General features: G+C 55.1%; 1 protein-coding gene and 1 non-coding gene across 2 annotated transcripts; one reads left to right on the top strand and one right to left on the bottom strand.

Annotated features, from left to right (window-relative positions):
- Window positions 1–440: 440 nt before the first annotated feature.
- Window positions 441–8,921, bottom strand: SLC28A1 (solute carrier family 28 (concentrative nucleoside transporter), member 1). Its single transcript, XM_008944400.1, has 17 exons — window positions 8,853–8,921; window positions 8,685–8,782; window positions 8,182–8,273; window positions 7,534–7,723; window positions 7,026–7,167; window positions 6,330–6,443; window positions 5,655–5,732; window positions 5,198–5,278; window positions 4,790–4,870; window positions 4,521–4,646; window positions 3,106–3,236; window positions 2,774–2,942; window positions 2,380–2,577; window positions 1,836–1,917; window positions 1,214–1,312; window positions 658–769; window positions 441–564 (listed from the first exon to the last, which is right to left on the bottom strand). Exons 1-17 carry the CDS (start codon window positions 8,919–8,921, stop codon window positions 441–443), a joined length of 1,986 nt encoding a protein of 661 aa, XP_008942648.1.
- Window positions 8,922–11,590: 2,669 nt separating this feature from the next.
- TRNAH-GUG lies at window positions 11,591–11,662 on the top strand. Its single transcript has one exon. It is a non-coding gene; the product is annotated as a tRNA-His (tRNA).
- Window positions 11,663–12,188: the final 526 nt, after the last annotated feature.

Raw genomic sequence — 12,188 nt, forward strand, 5'->3', positions numbered from 1 at the left:
GTTTTGTGGTTGGGGGAAGGAAGTGTCTTCAAGTAATGGCTTTAGCTCCATCCACCCCCACTGGGAGAAGAGGGTGGCTGGGCCTGGAGCCTAAAGCCTGGTGAAGGTTTGGCTTGTGAGACCTTTAGTGAACATTGGCTATGGGTGCAGGGTGCAGCCTGAGCAAAGCACCGTGTGCCACGTGGGATAGCCGTGCTCGGGGCTGAGGGCAAGAACGTGGAGACTTCCATGATTTATTTGGGAGCAGCTCCCTTGTGTCCACGGGGCCAGCACCTAAGGGTGCTGGTTGCAAGGTGCACGCAGCTGTCCATCATCGCTGGAGTGGAGAAGACCAAACGCAGAGGTCTCTGCTGGGGTTTCTTCAAGGTTGGGGGCTGAGCCTTGCACCCCATCATGCCTGCAGGCCCTCACCCCTGGAGCAGACAGCTCGCTGCACTTTTCTAGGTTGTCCCCATGCAGGAGGTGTGGTTGTAATGCCCACAGCACTGCGACAGGTACAGGACACTGTCTGCCAGGTTGGCCCAGGCTCCCGTGAAGGAGAGCGTCCCGTTCTCAAGCACTGAGCTGGAAGGAGAGAAGCATGGTCAGGGCGAGCTGCTGTCACACCACCCAGGTCCCCAGGCAGGACCATATGGCTCTGGGGCACTTCACACCTACCTGGCAAAGAGCTCCTTGCAGCACATGTACATGGTGTAGCTGGTAGAGCTGAAGTTGGCGGTGCTGAGGAAGGCCACACAGTCACCCACCTCTGTTGGCACATGGAGGAGACCTGGGGGACAAAGTCTCCTGGTTGGGGCTCTTGAGGGACCATGCATGCAAATCCCATACCCCTGTCATGCTTGCAAGTGCTGAAACCCACCGCTGTTCTCAAGTCCCGTACCCTGACTGTGCTTGCTTGCAAATCCTGTACCTGGGACTGTGCTTGCAGGTCCCACCTCAGCCCTGAAATGCCTGCAGCAGTGACCCCAGGGGACTCCTTGCAGTGCCCTTGAAATGTCTCTGTCCCAGCCCAGATGAGTCTGAGGGGCCCCAGCAGAGTTACTGGGCTTGGGCAGCCCCTGGCAAAGCCGTGAGGGGAGAGCAGAGGGTTTGGAGGCCCTGGCAGAGCTGTGGGGAGGACAGGCCAGTTCCCATCCCTACACCTGCATTTTAAGTGGTCTTCAGCCCTTTGCTTGTCCCTCCCCAGTTTTTTTCTGGCCCTGCTGGGACCTACCTGCCAGGCAGGCGTTGAGCATGGAGACGCAGATGCCGCTGAGCAGGGCTCGCAGAATGAGGGAGGCCATCACACCCTTGCGCTGCGGAACCACAGCAGCTGTGGGGGCAAAGCAGAGACCAAAGGGAGTCAGATCCTTGCTCCAACTCTACCCCCGGCTGGGGACAGAGAGGGACATGTCCCAGGTCCCTGACTGGCTCTGCCACATAGTACCCCACCCATTGCAACCTCTGGTGTCTGGAGGACATGGTGGTGGCAGCCAGCACTCGGCACTGTCTGCCCATCCTAGCAGAGCACTGTGCCCACACCCAAGTGGATGTGCCCATCCATGGATGATCAACCAGAGCCCTCAGTGCTGTCAACACTGGAGTATCTGCTCTTTGCCCCATGGCCGGGTGGCACCTGGGATGTGAGATACTCACGTGTTCTTGCCCATGGGTGCAGTGCAAAATCATCCCTATCACCCCATGCAAATCCTGTTTCTTACCGGTGTGCTGGCAGAGACCAAACATCGAGGCTTGAGGGCAGCAGATTCCTCCTGCCCCAGCTGAGCCCTTGCTCTCTGGGCCCAGGATCCCCCCCTGCATTGTGCCCAGACACCCAGGATGTGGGTCACACTCACCCAGAGCTCCCAGCACGATTCCAACCGAGCTGAAGTTGGCGAATCCACAGAGTGCAAAAGTGGTGATTCTTTCAGCTCGCTCCTGGAGGCCACAGTGGCAGGGCATGGTCACCTCTGCCCAGGAGCAGCCCCAGAGTACCCAGAGCTAAGCACTATGTTGTAGCTCCCAACCCAGGCAGACACAATGGACTTAAGTTCCCCATCTCAATCCTTTCTCCTTTAGCTATTTTTGGGAGTGAGGATGCAGGTGGCAGGCAGCCTGCCCCTAGGAGACTTTGAGTTGGGACAGGCAGCCCTGCAGCACTATGATCTGCCCCACAAAGGAGCAGGATAAATGGGAAAGGGCTTCACTGACTCCTTCAGGATGACCACATACCTAGCAGTTAGTGAACTTCCAAGTCTTGTTGGCCATAGGTGCCCTCCCAACCCCAACACCATCATCTCCCTGCCTGCCCACCACTCATCTGCCTGGCCAGGTCCCATGCCCCACTTCAGCTGGCTCTGTCCCTACCCCGTGCCCAGCAGGGTGGTAGGTGCCCCTTACAGTGATCCACTGCTTCCGGCTCCCGTCCCACTCCTCCAGGCCCGACAGGCGGTTCTTCTTGTATGTGGCCAGTTGCTGGTATGCCACAAATTCATTCAGGAAGATCTTGATCCCCAAGAGCTCGGCCACCAGTGGTGAGTCTGCCCAGTCTGCCCCCATGAGAAAGGCCACAGGCATGAGGACGTAGGAGCAGATCACCTGGGAAAAGCATCCCAGAAGGCAGAAACTCAAGAGTTGACTGCATAGCCCCTGGCTTGGACACCCACTGCCAGAATTTGCTGAACACCCAGCAAGGGCCTCGGTAGCCTACTGAGGTGGTGGGTGAAAGTGGGAATGGTGGGGGGGAGGATACAGGATCTGGCAGCCCAGACCATGAGGCTGCCCTTGGGCATACCTGGAAGGAGAGCCCCTCAATCTCTACCATCTCCCCGAACCAGCGCAGGGTGGCGTTGATGAACTCCAGCACTGCCAAGAAGGCGATGAGGCTGACTGCAATGTTGGCCACGAGTGCCACGGAGGCAGCAGCCCCATTGCTCGCAGCTTCCAGGACATTCTGCTCTTCCCTGTGTGGAAAAAGACCCCAATGGGTTCATGTGGCTGGGCATCCCCTGTAGAAGGTCAACTCTAGTCCGTGGATGTCTGGATGCCACAGGCTCTCTCAACCTCGGGCCACCCGCAATGTCTGTGTGTGCAGCCCTACTCTGCCATCCCTCTCCTCACACTCACCCACTGGGGAGGACGACTCTTGCTTTGCCCTTGAACTTGGACTCTTCCACTTCGGGGTAGACGAGTTTGGACATGGCAAGGGCGCAGGGCGCAGCCATCACAGAAGCTGCAACCAGTGACGCTGCATCTATCTGCAACATGTAGACCACAGGCTTAGACACCTCTGTGCGTGGTTGTCCCCCATGACGCGTCACCCCAGGGCACCCCAGAATGTGTCTGGCATCAGGCTCCCAGCGTAGGATGCCCCAAGAATAGGGTTGATGGTTGGACTCGATGATCTTAAAGGTCTTTTCCAAACAAAGTGATTCTATGAGCAGTTCAGGGCTCTCCTCTCCAAGTGCAGGTCTCAGCCAGCCATGTTAGGGCAGCTCGCCTGGATGGGGACATTGCTGGAGCTGCAGGGATCATGGCCTCAGAGATGTTACATCTCTCCTGCTATTTGACCCAATCGTGATGATTCTTGTCCCTTCCTTGTTCCTTTTTATCAGTATCAGAGCAATAGGTTGTGCAACATCGTGAACTTCTACCTGCTTACAAAGGCCCAGGTCCCAGCCTCACCCCTCCCCTGCCTGCTGTGTGGCAACATCTCATTTCTTTGACCTTTCACCCTTGGCTTCCCTGTTTAAGGAGACTAATTAATGTTTAAATATCAGCAGCTCAGCCAGCAGGTCATGGAGAAGGATTATTCCCCATTACAGAGCACTGAGGAGGCCAGATCTGGACACCAGGGCTGAGACACTGATGAACTGGAGAGGGCGTCCCCAGGGGTCTTGGGGCACAGGACCACCAAATTGGTGCTGGAGAAGAATGGCTTGATCAGCTGGGAGCAAGGAGGACTGGGGGGCTTGACCTTGCTGTTCCCAGCTACTTAAAAGGGAGTTGGAGGGAAGACACTGCTCTGAAGTGCCTAGCAAAAGGGCGAGAAGCAAGTCATAGTTTCGGTGGGGAAATTCCAGTTGGATATAAGGAAAAAAAATTGTTCCCCATGGCAGAGGCACCTGTAGGGTGGATCAGAGAGGTAGAGGCAGATCACCATCCAAGAATATGTTCCCCACCAACCTGGAGAAGGCCCTGAGAATCCCCTTGGACTTTGCGATCACCTCATTTGGGCAAGAGGGTTGATCAGAGACCCTCTGGGGGTCTCTTCCAGGGTAAATTATCCCACTATTCAGTGAGATTTGCCCTGCTCACTGCACAAGGACACACAGTGAGGGTCCCATGGCGATGCCTTCTACCTGGCAGGGTTCTGGGGTTCTGGCCAGGCCAGAGAAGGTGAGGCTGGACATGAAGGCACCCTGCCTTGCTTAGGGAAGGGGACCACAGGGCACCTGCTGGGGGTCTTCTCCCCACCACAAGTCCAGGTGTTAGGACTCCACAGCAGGGGGCATGTGGCACACATCTGCTCGTGCACTCACCCCAAAGGATATGTAGGCACCCATCACACTGCCTGCGATGGTGGAAAAGCCACCAGTCATCACAGCGTGGACTTCTGAACGTGTCATGTCTGCAAGGTATGGGCGGATGAGCAGCAGGGCTTCGGTCTGCAGGAGAGAATACCCTGTTGTCCTTGAGACAGAGCCATGTAGGGCCACAGGTCTCCTGGGAAGGGAGGAGAAGATCCTTCCTCCAGAGCAGGATCAGCTACAAAGGGCTGAAGAGCAGGATCTCCGTCCCAGGACCTTACCTGTCCCACAAAAATGTTCCCCGCCACACTCAGGGTCTCGGTGGAAGTGGTGCCCATCGAGACCTGAAGCACCCAGGAGATCTGGGGAAACAAGTCCACTATGTTCACAAAGGCTTCTGGCACCCTGCCACCCACCCTATGGATTGGGGCACTGTTTGGCCCTCACTGTTTGGCACAGAGGTTGGCTTGGGAAGTGCCCACAGACCAGGTAGCAACACCAACTCCAGGGCTGAGCTTTCTCAGGAGGACATGCAAGAAAGAGTTGGATCTTTTAAGCAGGACAAATAGCTCCAAACTAGTACCATGCCAATTTTCCTGGGACAGCCCTCAGTTGATCATAGTAATCAGAGAACCCATCGAGTTCTTCCCCATTCCATCATCATCACAGAGCCAAGTGTGAGGCCCTACCTTGACAATGATCCACTGCATGATGCCAAGGTAGTAGAGGATGGACATCACACAACTGAAGAAAACAATGATGGGCAGACTCTGCAGGCAAGGCACAAGGGCACAGGGTTAATGGACAGCTGAGCAACACATCTAAGTATGCTTGGTGACCAAGCCCCTCTGTCCCATGAGCTGGGCATGGCCTTGTATCGCATTGCCAGCCCACACTATTGGGATGCCACAACACTGGGCCAGACTTAACAGAAGGGGCAGGAGCTAGTGCAAATCCCCCATGGCACTGAGGAGGTCCATGGGTGGGTACACAGATGAGAGAGACCCATCCTTGAGCTGGTTGAGCTCTGCTGCAGCAAACTTGGCTGTGTTTAGCTCCATGCTTTCCAGGACCCAGCAAGGCAGACAGACCAGAAGAAAACCAGGCTTTGCCTGTCCCTCCCCATTCCCCATATCCCAAGCTGACCTGAAAGGCAAAGATATCTTGAATGAGCGTGTTTCCAAAGACAAAGCTGGAGCCAGCTGTGGTGTAGCCCAGGAAGAACTGGAAGAGAAGAAGTTACATGGCAGGCTGGAGATCTCCTTTAGCTTTTTCCCTGACATCTCATTCCCACCTAGCAGGGGTTTGTACCCCCAGCCCTGCAGCTCTCTTAGAATCAGAGAATCATTGTGGTTGGAAGAAACCTTTAAGATCCTCAAGTCCAACCATTAACCCAGCATTGCCAGGTCACCACTAACCCATGTCCCTCAGCACCATATATCCATGGCTTGGAAACCCCTTCAAGGATGGGGACTCCACCACTGCCCTGGGCAGCCTGGTCCAGTGCCTGACAACCATTTCAGTGTTCAGCCCTTCACTACCCCTCCAGAGAATTACTCCGAAACCTAAGCTGAGGACACTGGTGGGCTGTCTCCAAGCCATGGGACAGTTCTCCACCTGCAAGCAAGACTGTGCTGAAGGGTCTAGGCTGCTGCAGAAAACCAGGAAAGATCTGTCTCTTTTCCAGTACCAAATGAACATGTATGTGAGCCTGCAGTCCCTGCAGCTTGTCCACTCCATGCCACCCTCTGCTCTTCTTGCTGATCTTGAGGGGCCTACATGGAGGGCGCAAGCATGGGACAGGGTGAGCAGAGGCAGTACCTGGATCTGGTCACCCAGCCACTGGAATGCTTGGATGCCAGGGGATGTTCGGAGGATGAAGAGTCCGAATAAGAACTGCAAGCTGAGGCCCCAGAAAACAGCTCTCCAGGACACCTGGGGACCAAAAGCAGAACAGGGACTGAGATGTTAGCAAAACCTATAGACTGCCTTCTGTGGCCTCTTGCCCCTTCAACAGCTGTGCACGGCAAACACCATGACACTGTGCCCTGGGCGAGGGTCGTGGAGCTGCTATTAAAGTGTCACAGAAACCCACAAATTTAGGTTGGTGGTAGAGGAGGAAGATGGGTTGGTGGGACTTGGGAACCATCTGGTAGAACGTAACTTGCCAGGCTTACTCTGGAGGAGGTGAGCACAGAGACCTTCTGGCAGTTTGACTGATACTACAGACCCACTAGATCAGAACTTTTTGTTCATTAACCCTTTGGAGGAGGCAGAAGGAGGGGCTGCCCAAAAACATTGAAGTAGCTTGGGAACTTCAATCACTTCTGCACAAGTCATCCAGGGCACCTGAAGCTGAGGCCCACCCACTACCCAAGACAGCTGAAGATCAGGCAAAGAGCTAGTGCTTGGTTTCTGGGTTTGACCCACTATGAGGAACACAGTGGAAAGCAGGATGGAGGCACCACGGGGGAGCTCTGGATGCAGCAGTGGTAGGAAGAGCAGTGTGGCACATACTGCGCCGTGGTGCTTGGAGCAGGCAAACAGGAACAGCACCAAAAAGCAGAAGCCAGCTAATGAGATGAGCTGCTCTGGATTTCTGGAGGTGTCCAAAACCAGCCACGTGATCAGGCCTCCCAGGATGGCCACCCACAGCAGCCTGCAAAGGAAAACCCAAGCTGTCACAGAGAGGATGTCCCCGTGGGGAGAGCAGCTCTCACAAAGGGCAGGAGCTAATTGTCTGGGAGATGCCACCATAGGGTCCATGAATCTGAAGAAAACTGGGGCTCGGACATAAATGAGGGATGTGAGTAACCATCATGCTACTGAGGTAGAGTAGCAAGATGCTTCTACCATGGCTTTTAAGCTGTCCCTAGGCTGGGCCATGCCTTATTATTCATGGGGTGTCTGTGTGGCTCTAGGGCATGTGCCAAACATCGCTGGCTGTTGGTCATGCTGACAGAGCAGCCACAGGGAGGGGACCCTGGCACTGGCAGGGAGCTGGCCCTGCCTTTCCGTGACTCACCATTTCAGCCATGGCCAGGACTTTTTGAAGCATTTCCAAACAGGGCTGAGGAGCAGCAATACCTTTGCCCCACAGTGCTTCTTGAAGAGGCTCCAGCAGATGAAGAAAAAGACCACAGCAGTCATGACAACTAAGGCAAGGGCTCGCTGGAAGTTGAGCCAACAGGCCACAATGAAGTAGCACAGGTAGGCTGGAGAAGGCACATTGAAGGTCAGAAACATCAGGGCCATAGCATCAGTGAGTCACAGCAGTAACCAGGGTCAACAATGAGGTTCATTTCCTTCAAATGTCCTCCCCTGGCCACCCTTGAGGCTCCTATCTGTTCATGAGGAGGACTTAAGGAGCACCACCCCAGAAGCCAAGCTCACTGCTGACAACAGCTCAGCTGTCTGGGGCCATGTGGAGTGAGCAGAAGAGGCACAACAAACCCTTTGGGTAGGTGGAGAAAGGGGAGGAGGACAGTGAGGTCCAGGTAGCTCTCATGTACAGGAATGGTGGGGTGAGGAGGAAGCAAACAGTGGGGCTGGTGAGAGCAGATAGCAGGGTGAGGCCACTCCATGCAGGTGGCCGTGCCCTGTGCTTGGAGGCTGGGGACATGGCCAGCAAAAGGGATTTGGAAGTGGGATCTCACTGTCAGGAAGTCCTTACCTACTATCAGGAGCCCCAGGACGACCCTTCTCAACACCTTGGCATGAACCTTACAGAAGCCTTTTGCCTTGGATGCTGGCTGCAGGGCCTTCCTGGGGAGAGTCACAGCCAGAGACGTGAGAGCACAGAAGATGAATTCTGAAGATCAACCCAACCAACAGGACAGTAGTGTAGGTGTGTCATGGCCTCTAGCAGCTCTGCTGCCCCTTCCCAGGAGCGAGCTGGCCCATTATGGCTGGGGAGACCCCACCACACACCCCAACACCCTGGGCACCATGAGTGGAGGCTTGTTCTGGGTGACTGTTCTGGGATAGAGGCATGCCACTGTCACTCTAGAAAGCCATACAGAGCCATCAGGCACTGTCATGCCTGTGTGGTCAGTATGATCCTACTCTGCTCCCAGATCAGGTTTGGCTCCAGAAGAATCACTGGCCCAAGGATTGCAGACCTGCTATGATCACTGGAAACACCCTACATACCCACATCTCCAGGGTTTATCCTACCTGCAGTAGGAGGACAATCTCCCTTTCCCTTTTCCTCGCCTCTCCTCTTTGCGCTCATCACATGGGCCATCACATTCCTCATTGAGTCTCTCCTCCCCCTGGAAAATATCATTAGCTGGAGGACCCCAAGCAGTTCCTTTACCTGGTGGGAGGGAAGGGGTGACTTACCATGGAGGTGAAAGCTGGGTTATCTGCACCCTTCTCAAGGCTGTCCAGGGTTATCTGGTCTTGTTCCATCTCCAGAAGCGCTGCAGCTCCAATGCAGTAGAGAAACAGCACTGTGAGGGACCAGTGGTGGCTGGGGAGAGAAAGACGGGATCACCTTTTGAAAGGCCGAACATCCAACTCCAGGTTTCAATTTTGAGTCTCTGAGAGGAGAACAGCGTTTGCAGCAGGGATTCAGAGCAGTTCCTGCACCAGCACATCAAGGGACCATCCCAGTGGGTCCTTACATGGGGCTGGTGTGCTGACTTCCTTGTTCTGTAACTCCGTGAAGGTCTTTGCTCTTCCGTGTTTCCAAGGAATTACAGGAGCTGATTAGATGCAGCACGGAGAGCTGATGCTCCTCCTCCAAGTTGGTGGCAGTGGCCACCACCCTCTGTGAGCGTCTTTGCAAGTGGGATTTTGCAAAAAATAAATGTGGCTACATCTCTCAGAGAGAGCTCTTGGTGCAACCCACTAAGATGAAGAAGAAGGTCCTGTCACGTTGATAACTAGTACAGGGCAGGAGCGGCAGGTAGGACTAAGTGGTAGTTTGCATGGGGGCTCGTCCTAAAGGAGGATCATACTGGGAGAACTAGTCCAGCAAAGCCAGAAAAAACACTGTTGTGCTAGGGAAGAAACTCTTGGAGCATCCCATTTGGACACCCTCCGGGTTCCTTTACCTGGAGAAAGATGAAGGAAGAGCAGAGAAGTCTCAGAGAAGGCAGTGATTCACCGCAGGAGCACTTCTGTGTGAGGACAGAGGGAATAAGAAGTTGTCCTTGCTTTGGAGGGGAGTCATAAAGGTCCCTGCATGGAGAAGGTGGAGATAGCAGGGTCATCACCTGCTTCTTGCGGTGTGAGAATTGGGTTCTGCTGAAGGGAGTGACCCAGCCCCAAAAGAAACCAATGGAGGTGAGGAGTTTCAGAGAACATTCCCCTTAAGGTAAGCCCTTATGGCAATTGAAGATGGTGGTGGGCTCCACGAGCCAGCAGAGCCAGCAAAGGGGACCACAGAGGTGTGCTGTCCCCAGCATGCCCCTAGGCAGCAGGGCTGGATCCAGGGCCACAGTGGGAAACCAGTACTCCATACCTCCTTCCAGGGCTTCCAGCACCCCCAGTGTCCCCAGGACTGAGAGACCCCTCACCAGGGCCCTGGAAGGGGTCAGGAGAATCCCCTTTCCCATGCCCACCCTCGTTTCAATGACAACCCCCATGGGACCCCTCTGGGTTTAGGGACCCCTCCAGCACCACTAGTGCTCAGGGACCCCTCCAGGACCTTCCAGGGCTCTGGGACCCACCCTGGGCTCCTGGCTTTCCCCACCCCTCCTGGGCTCAGTGCCCTCCAGGACCCTTGGCTGATGCCACCTCCATAGTCCCCCTAGTGCCGACCCCCCTACCCATGGCTCATGTACCTTTTGTTTTGGTGAAGCTGCACTAGTTGCACTTCCCTTCATGGACGGGGCCACATGAACAGGCGGCCAACCAATGGGGCAGCAGGTAGGTGCCCTGCACCTGCTCCCGCACCCCATTGTGCCCCATGTCTTCTTGCCATTCCCACAACCCCCATACCCTCCTGTCCCCTGTGGACCTCTCCACAGCCTCATGGAGCAGCACAATGAGCATTATCATGTCTTGGTGTCCTTGTACCCCACACCCTCACACCCCCATGTCCCTGTTCTCCATGCCCTCACACCCCCATATCCTTGCTCTCCATGGCCTCGCACCCATCACGTGCTTGTTCTCCAACACCCTTACCCCCTAATGTCCTTGTGCCCCACACCCTCACACCCCATGTCCTTATTCTCCGTGGCCTCATGACCCTCAGAGTGCCCTCCCTGTGCCAAATGGCTCCCCACACCCTGGCACCCACCATTCCCCTGCACTCAGCCACCGGTGGTGCAGCTCCCGGCCCTGCGTCCCAGTTACCGCCCCGGTTACCGATTAACAGCTCGGTCCAAAGAGCTGGGCTGGGCTCTGCAGCACGGAGGCCATCCCAGCTCCTCCTGGGGCTCATGCTTGGCTGCCCGTGAGGGTGTGTGGGGGAGCCCAGCAGGGCGGCCACGCTGGGCACTGTGCCACCCAGAAGAGCCTTGGATGCTTTCACCGCCACATGAAATGAGCCTTGAGGGAAGAGCTTAAAAGCAGAAATCCAACTTTTACCAGCTTTTACCACACCCCAGGAAATGCTTCTTGAGACATGAGCGAGATGCAGGGAGCCTCCAGAGCTGTGATGGTGCAAAGTCATGTTGCTCTGTCCCTGAGCACCGTGGGATGGTCAGGATGCAACCACCAACCCCACAGCCTGTTTGAAACCATCTGTCCATGTGGGACAGTGGGAGCCACGTCCCCACACGAGTGCACCCAGCTGGGACCTCCTTTGAGGAGGGGGGAGGGTGTGTGCACAGGGAGTTGTCAAGTGAGCAGCCCTGGGGATGCCAACCCCAGTGCCCAGAAAATGTTCAGAGATGGTTGGTCAATGCCACCATGGGATGCTTGGGGATGTCCGCTCCCTGGTGAGCAGCACAGCAGCACCTTCTGCCTATGGACTTGATCCAGCCTAAACTGGGCTAAAACTGCTGCAAGTGAGGAGTCAGTGGAGAGCAGGGGAGCACCGATTGACACAGCCCTGTGCATAGACACGCCCCGCCGCAACACCTCTAAGGGCTTCGGGTCGGCAATCAAACTCAGAGCCCCGGTAGCGCGCCGTGATCGTATAGTGGTTAGTACTCTGCGTTGTGGCCGCAGCAACCTCGGTTCGAATCCGAGTCACGGCATCGCCCCGCGATACCACGGCAGAGGGGCACAAAGAATGCTTTTACTGGGTGCTTCTTGGCCGCTTAAGTCGTTAATCCTTGTTTTTTTTCACATCGCCCCGATACTTGGCTACTTATTTTTTTCCCGGCTCCTGGAAAGGTGAGGGGACGCGACGGGCTCGACCACCCCGGGGAGTGTGCGGGACAGCGGCAGACTAAGTAAGGGTGGAAAGGGAAAAATGGGAAAAAGAGAAGGGAAGGGGAGGGGAGGGGAGAGGAGGAGAGGGGAGGAGAGGAACGAGTTGAGAAAAGATGAGAAAAGCAAAGAGATGAGATGAGAAGAAAAGAAAAGCAAAGCAAAAAGAAAAAAAAGACAAGAAAATAAAAAAGATAATAAAAGAGAAGAAATTAAGTAAAGTTCAAAATAAAGTTAAAAAAAAAGGAAAATGAAATATAATGAAATAAAGTGATAGAAAATTTAATTGTCGTGACGGCTGCGGAGCAAGGCAAAACCCAAAGCCCTTGTGCCGTGGTATCGCGGGGCGAT

This window comes from Merops nubicus, unplaced genomic scaffold (genome assembly GCF_000691845.1).
Source record: "Merops nubicus isolate BGI_N331 unplaced genomic scaffold, ASM69184v1 scaffold19267, whole genome shotgun sequence".
In the NCBI taxonomy this organism is placed as follows: domain Eukaryota; kingdom Metazoa; phylum Chordata; class Aves; order Coraciiformes; family Meropidae; genus Merops; species Merops nubicus.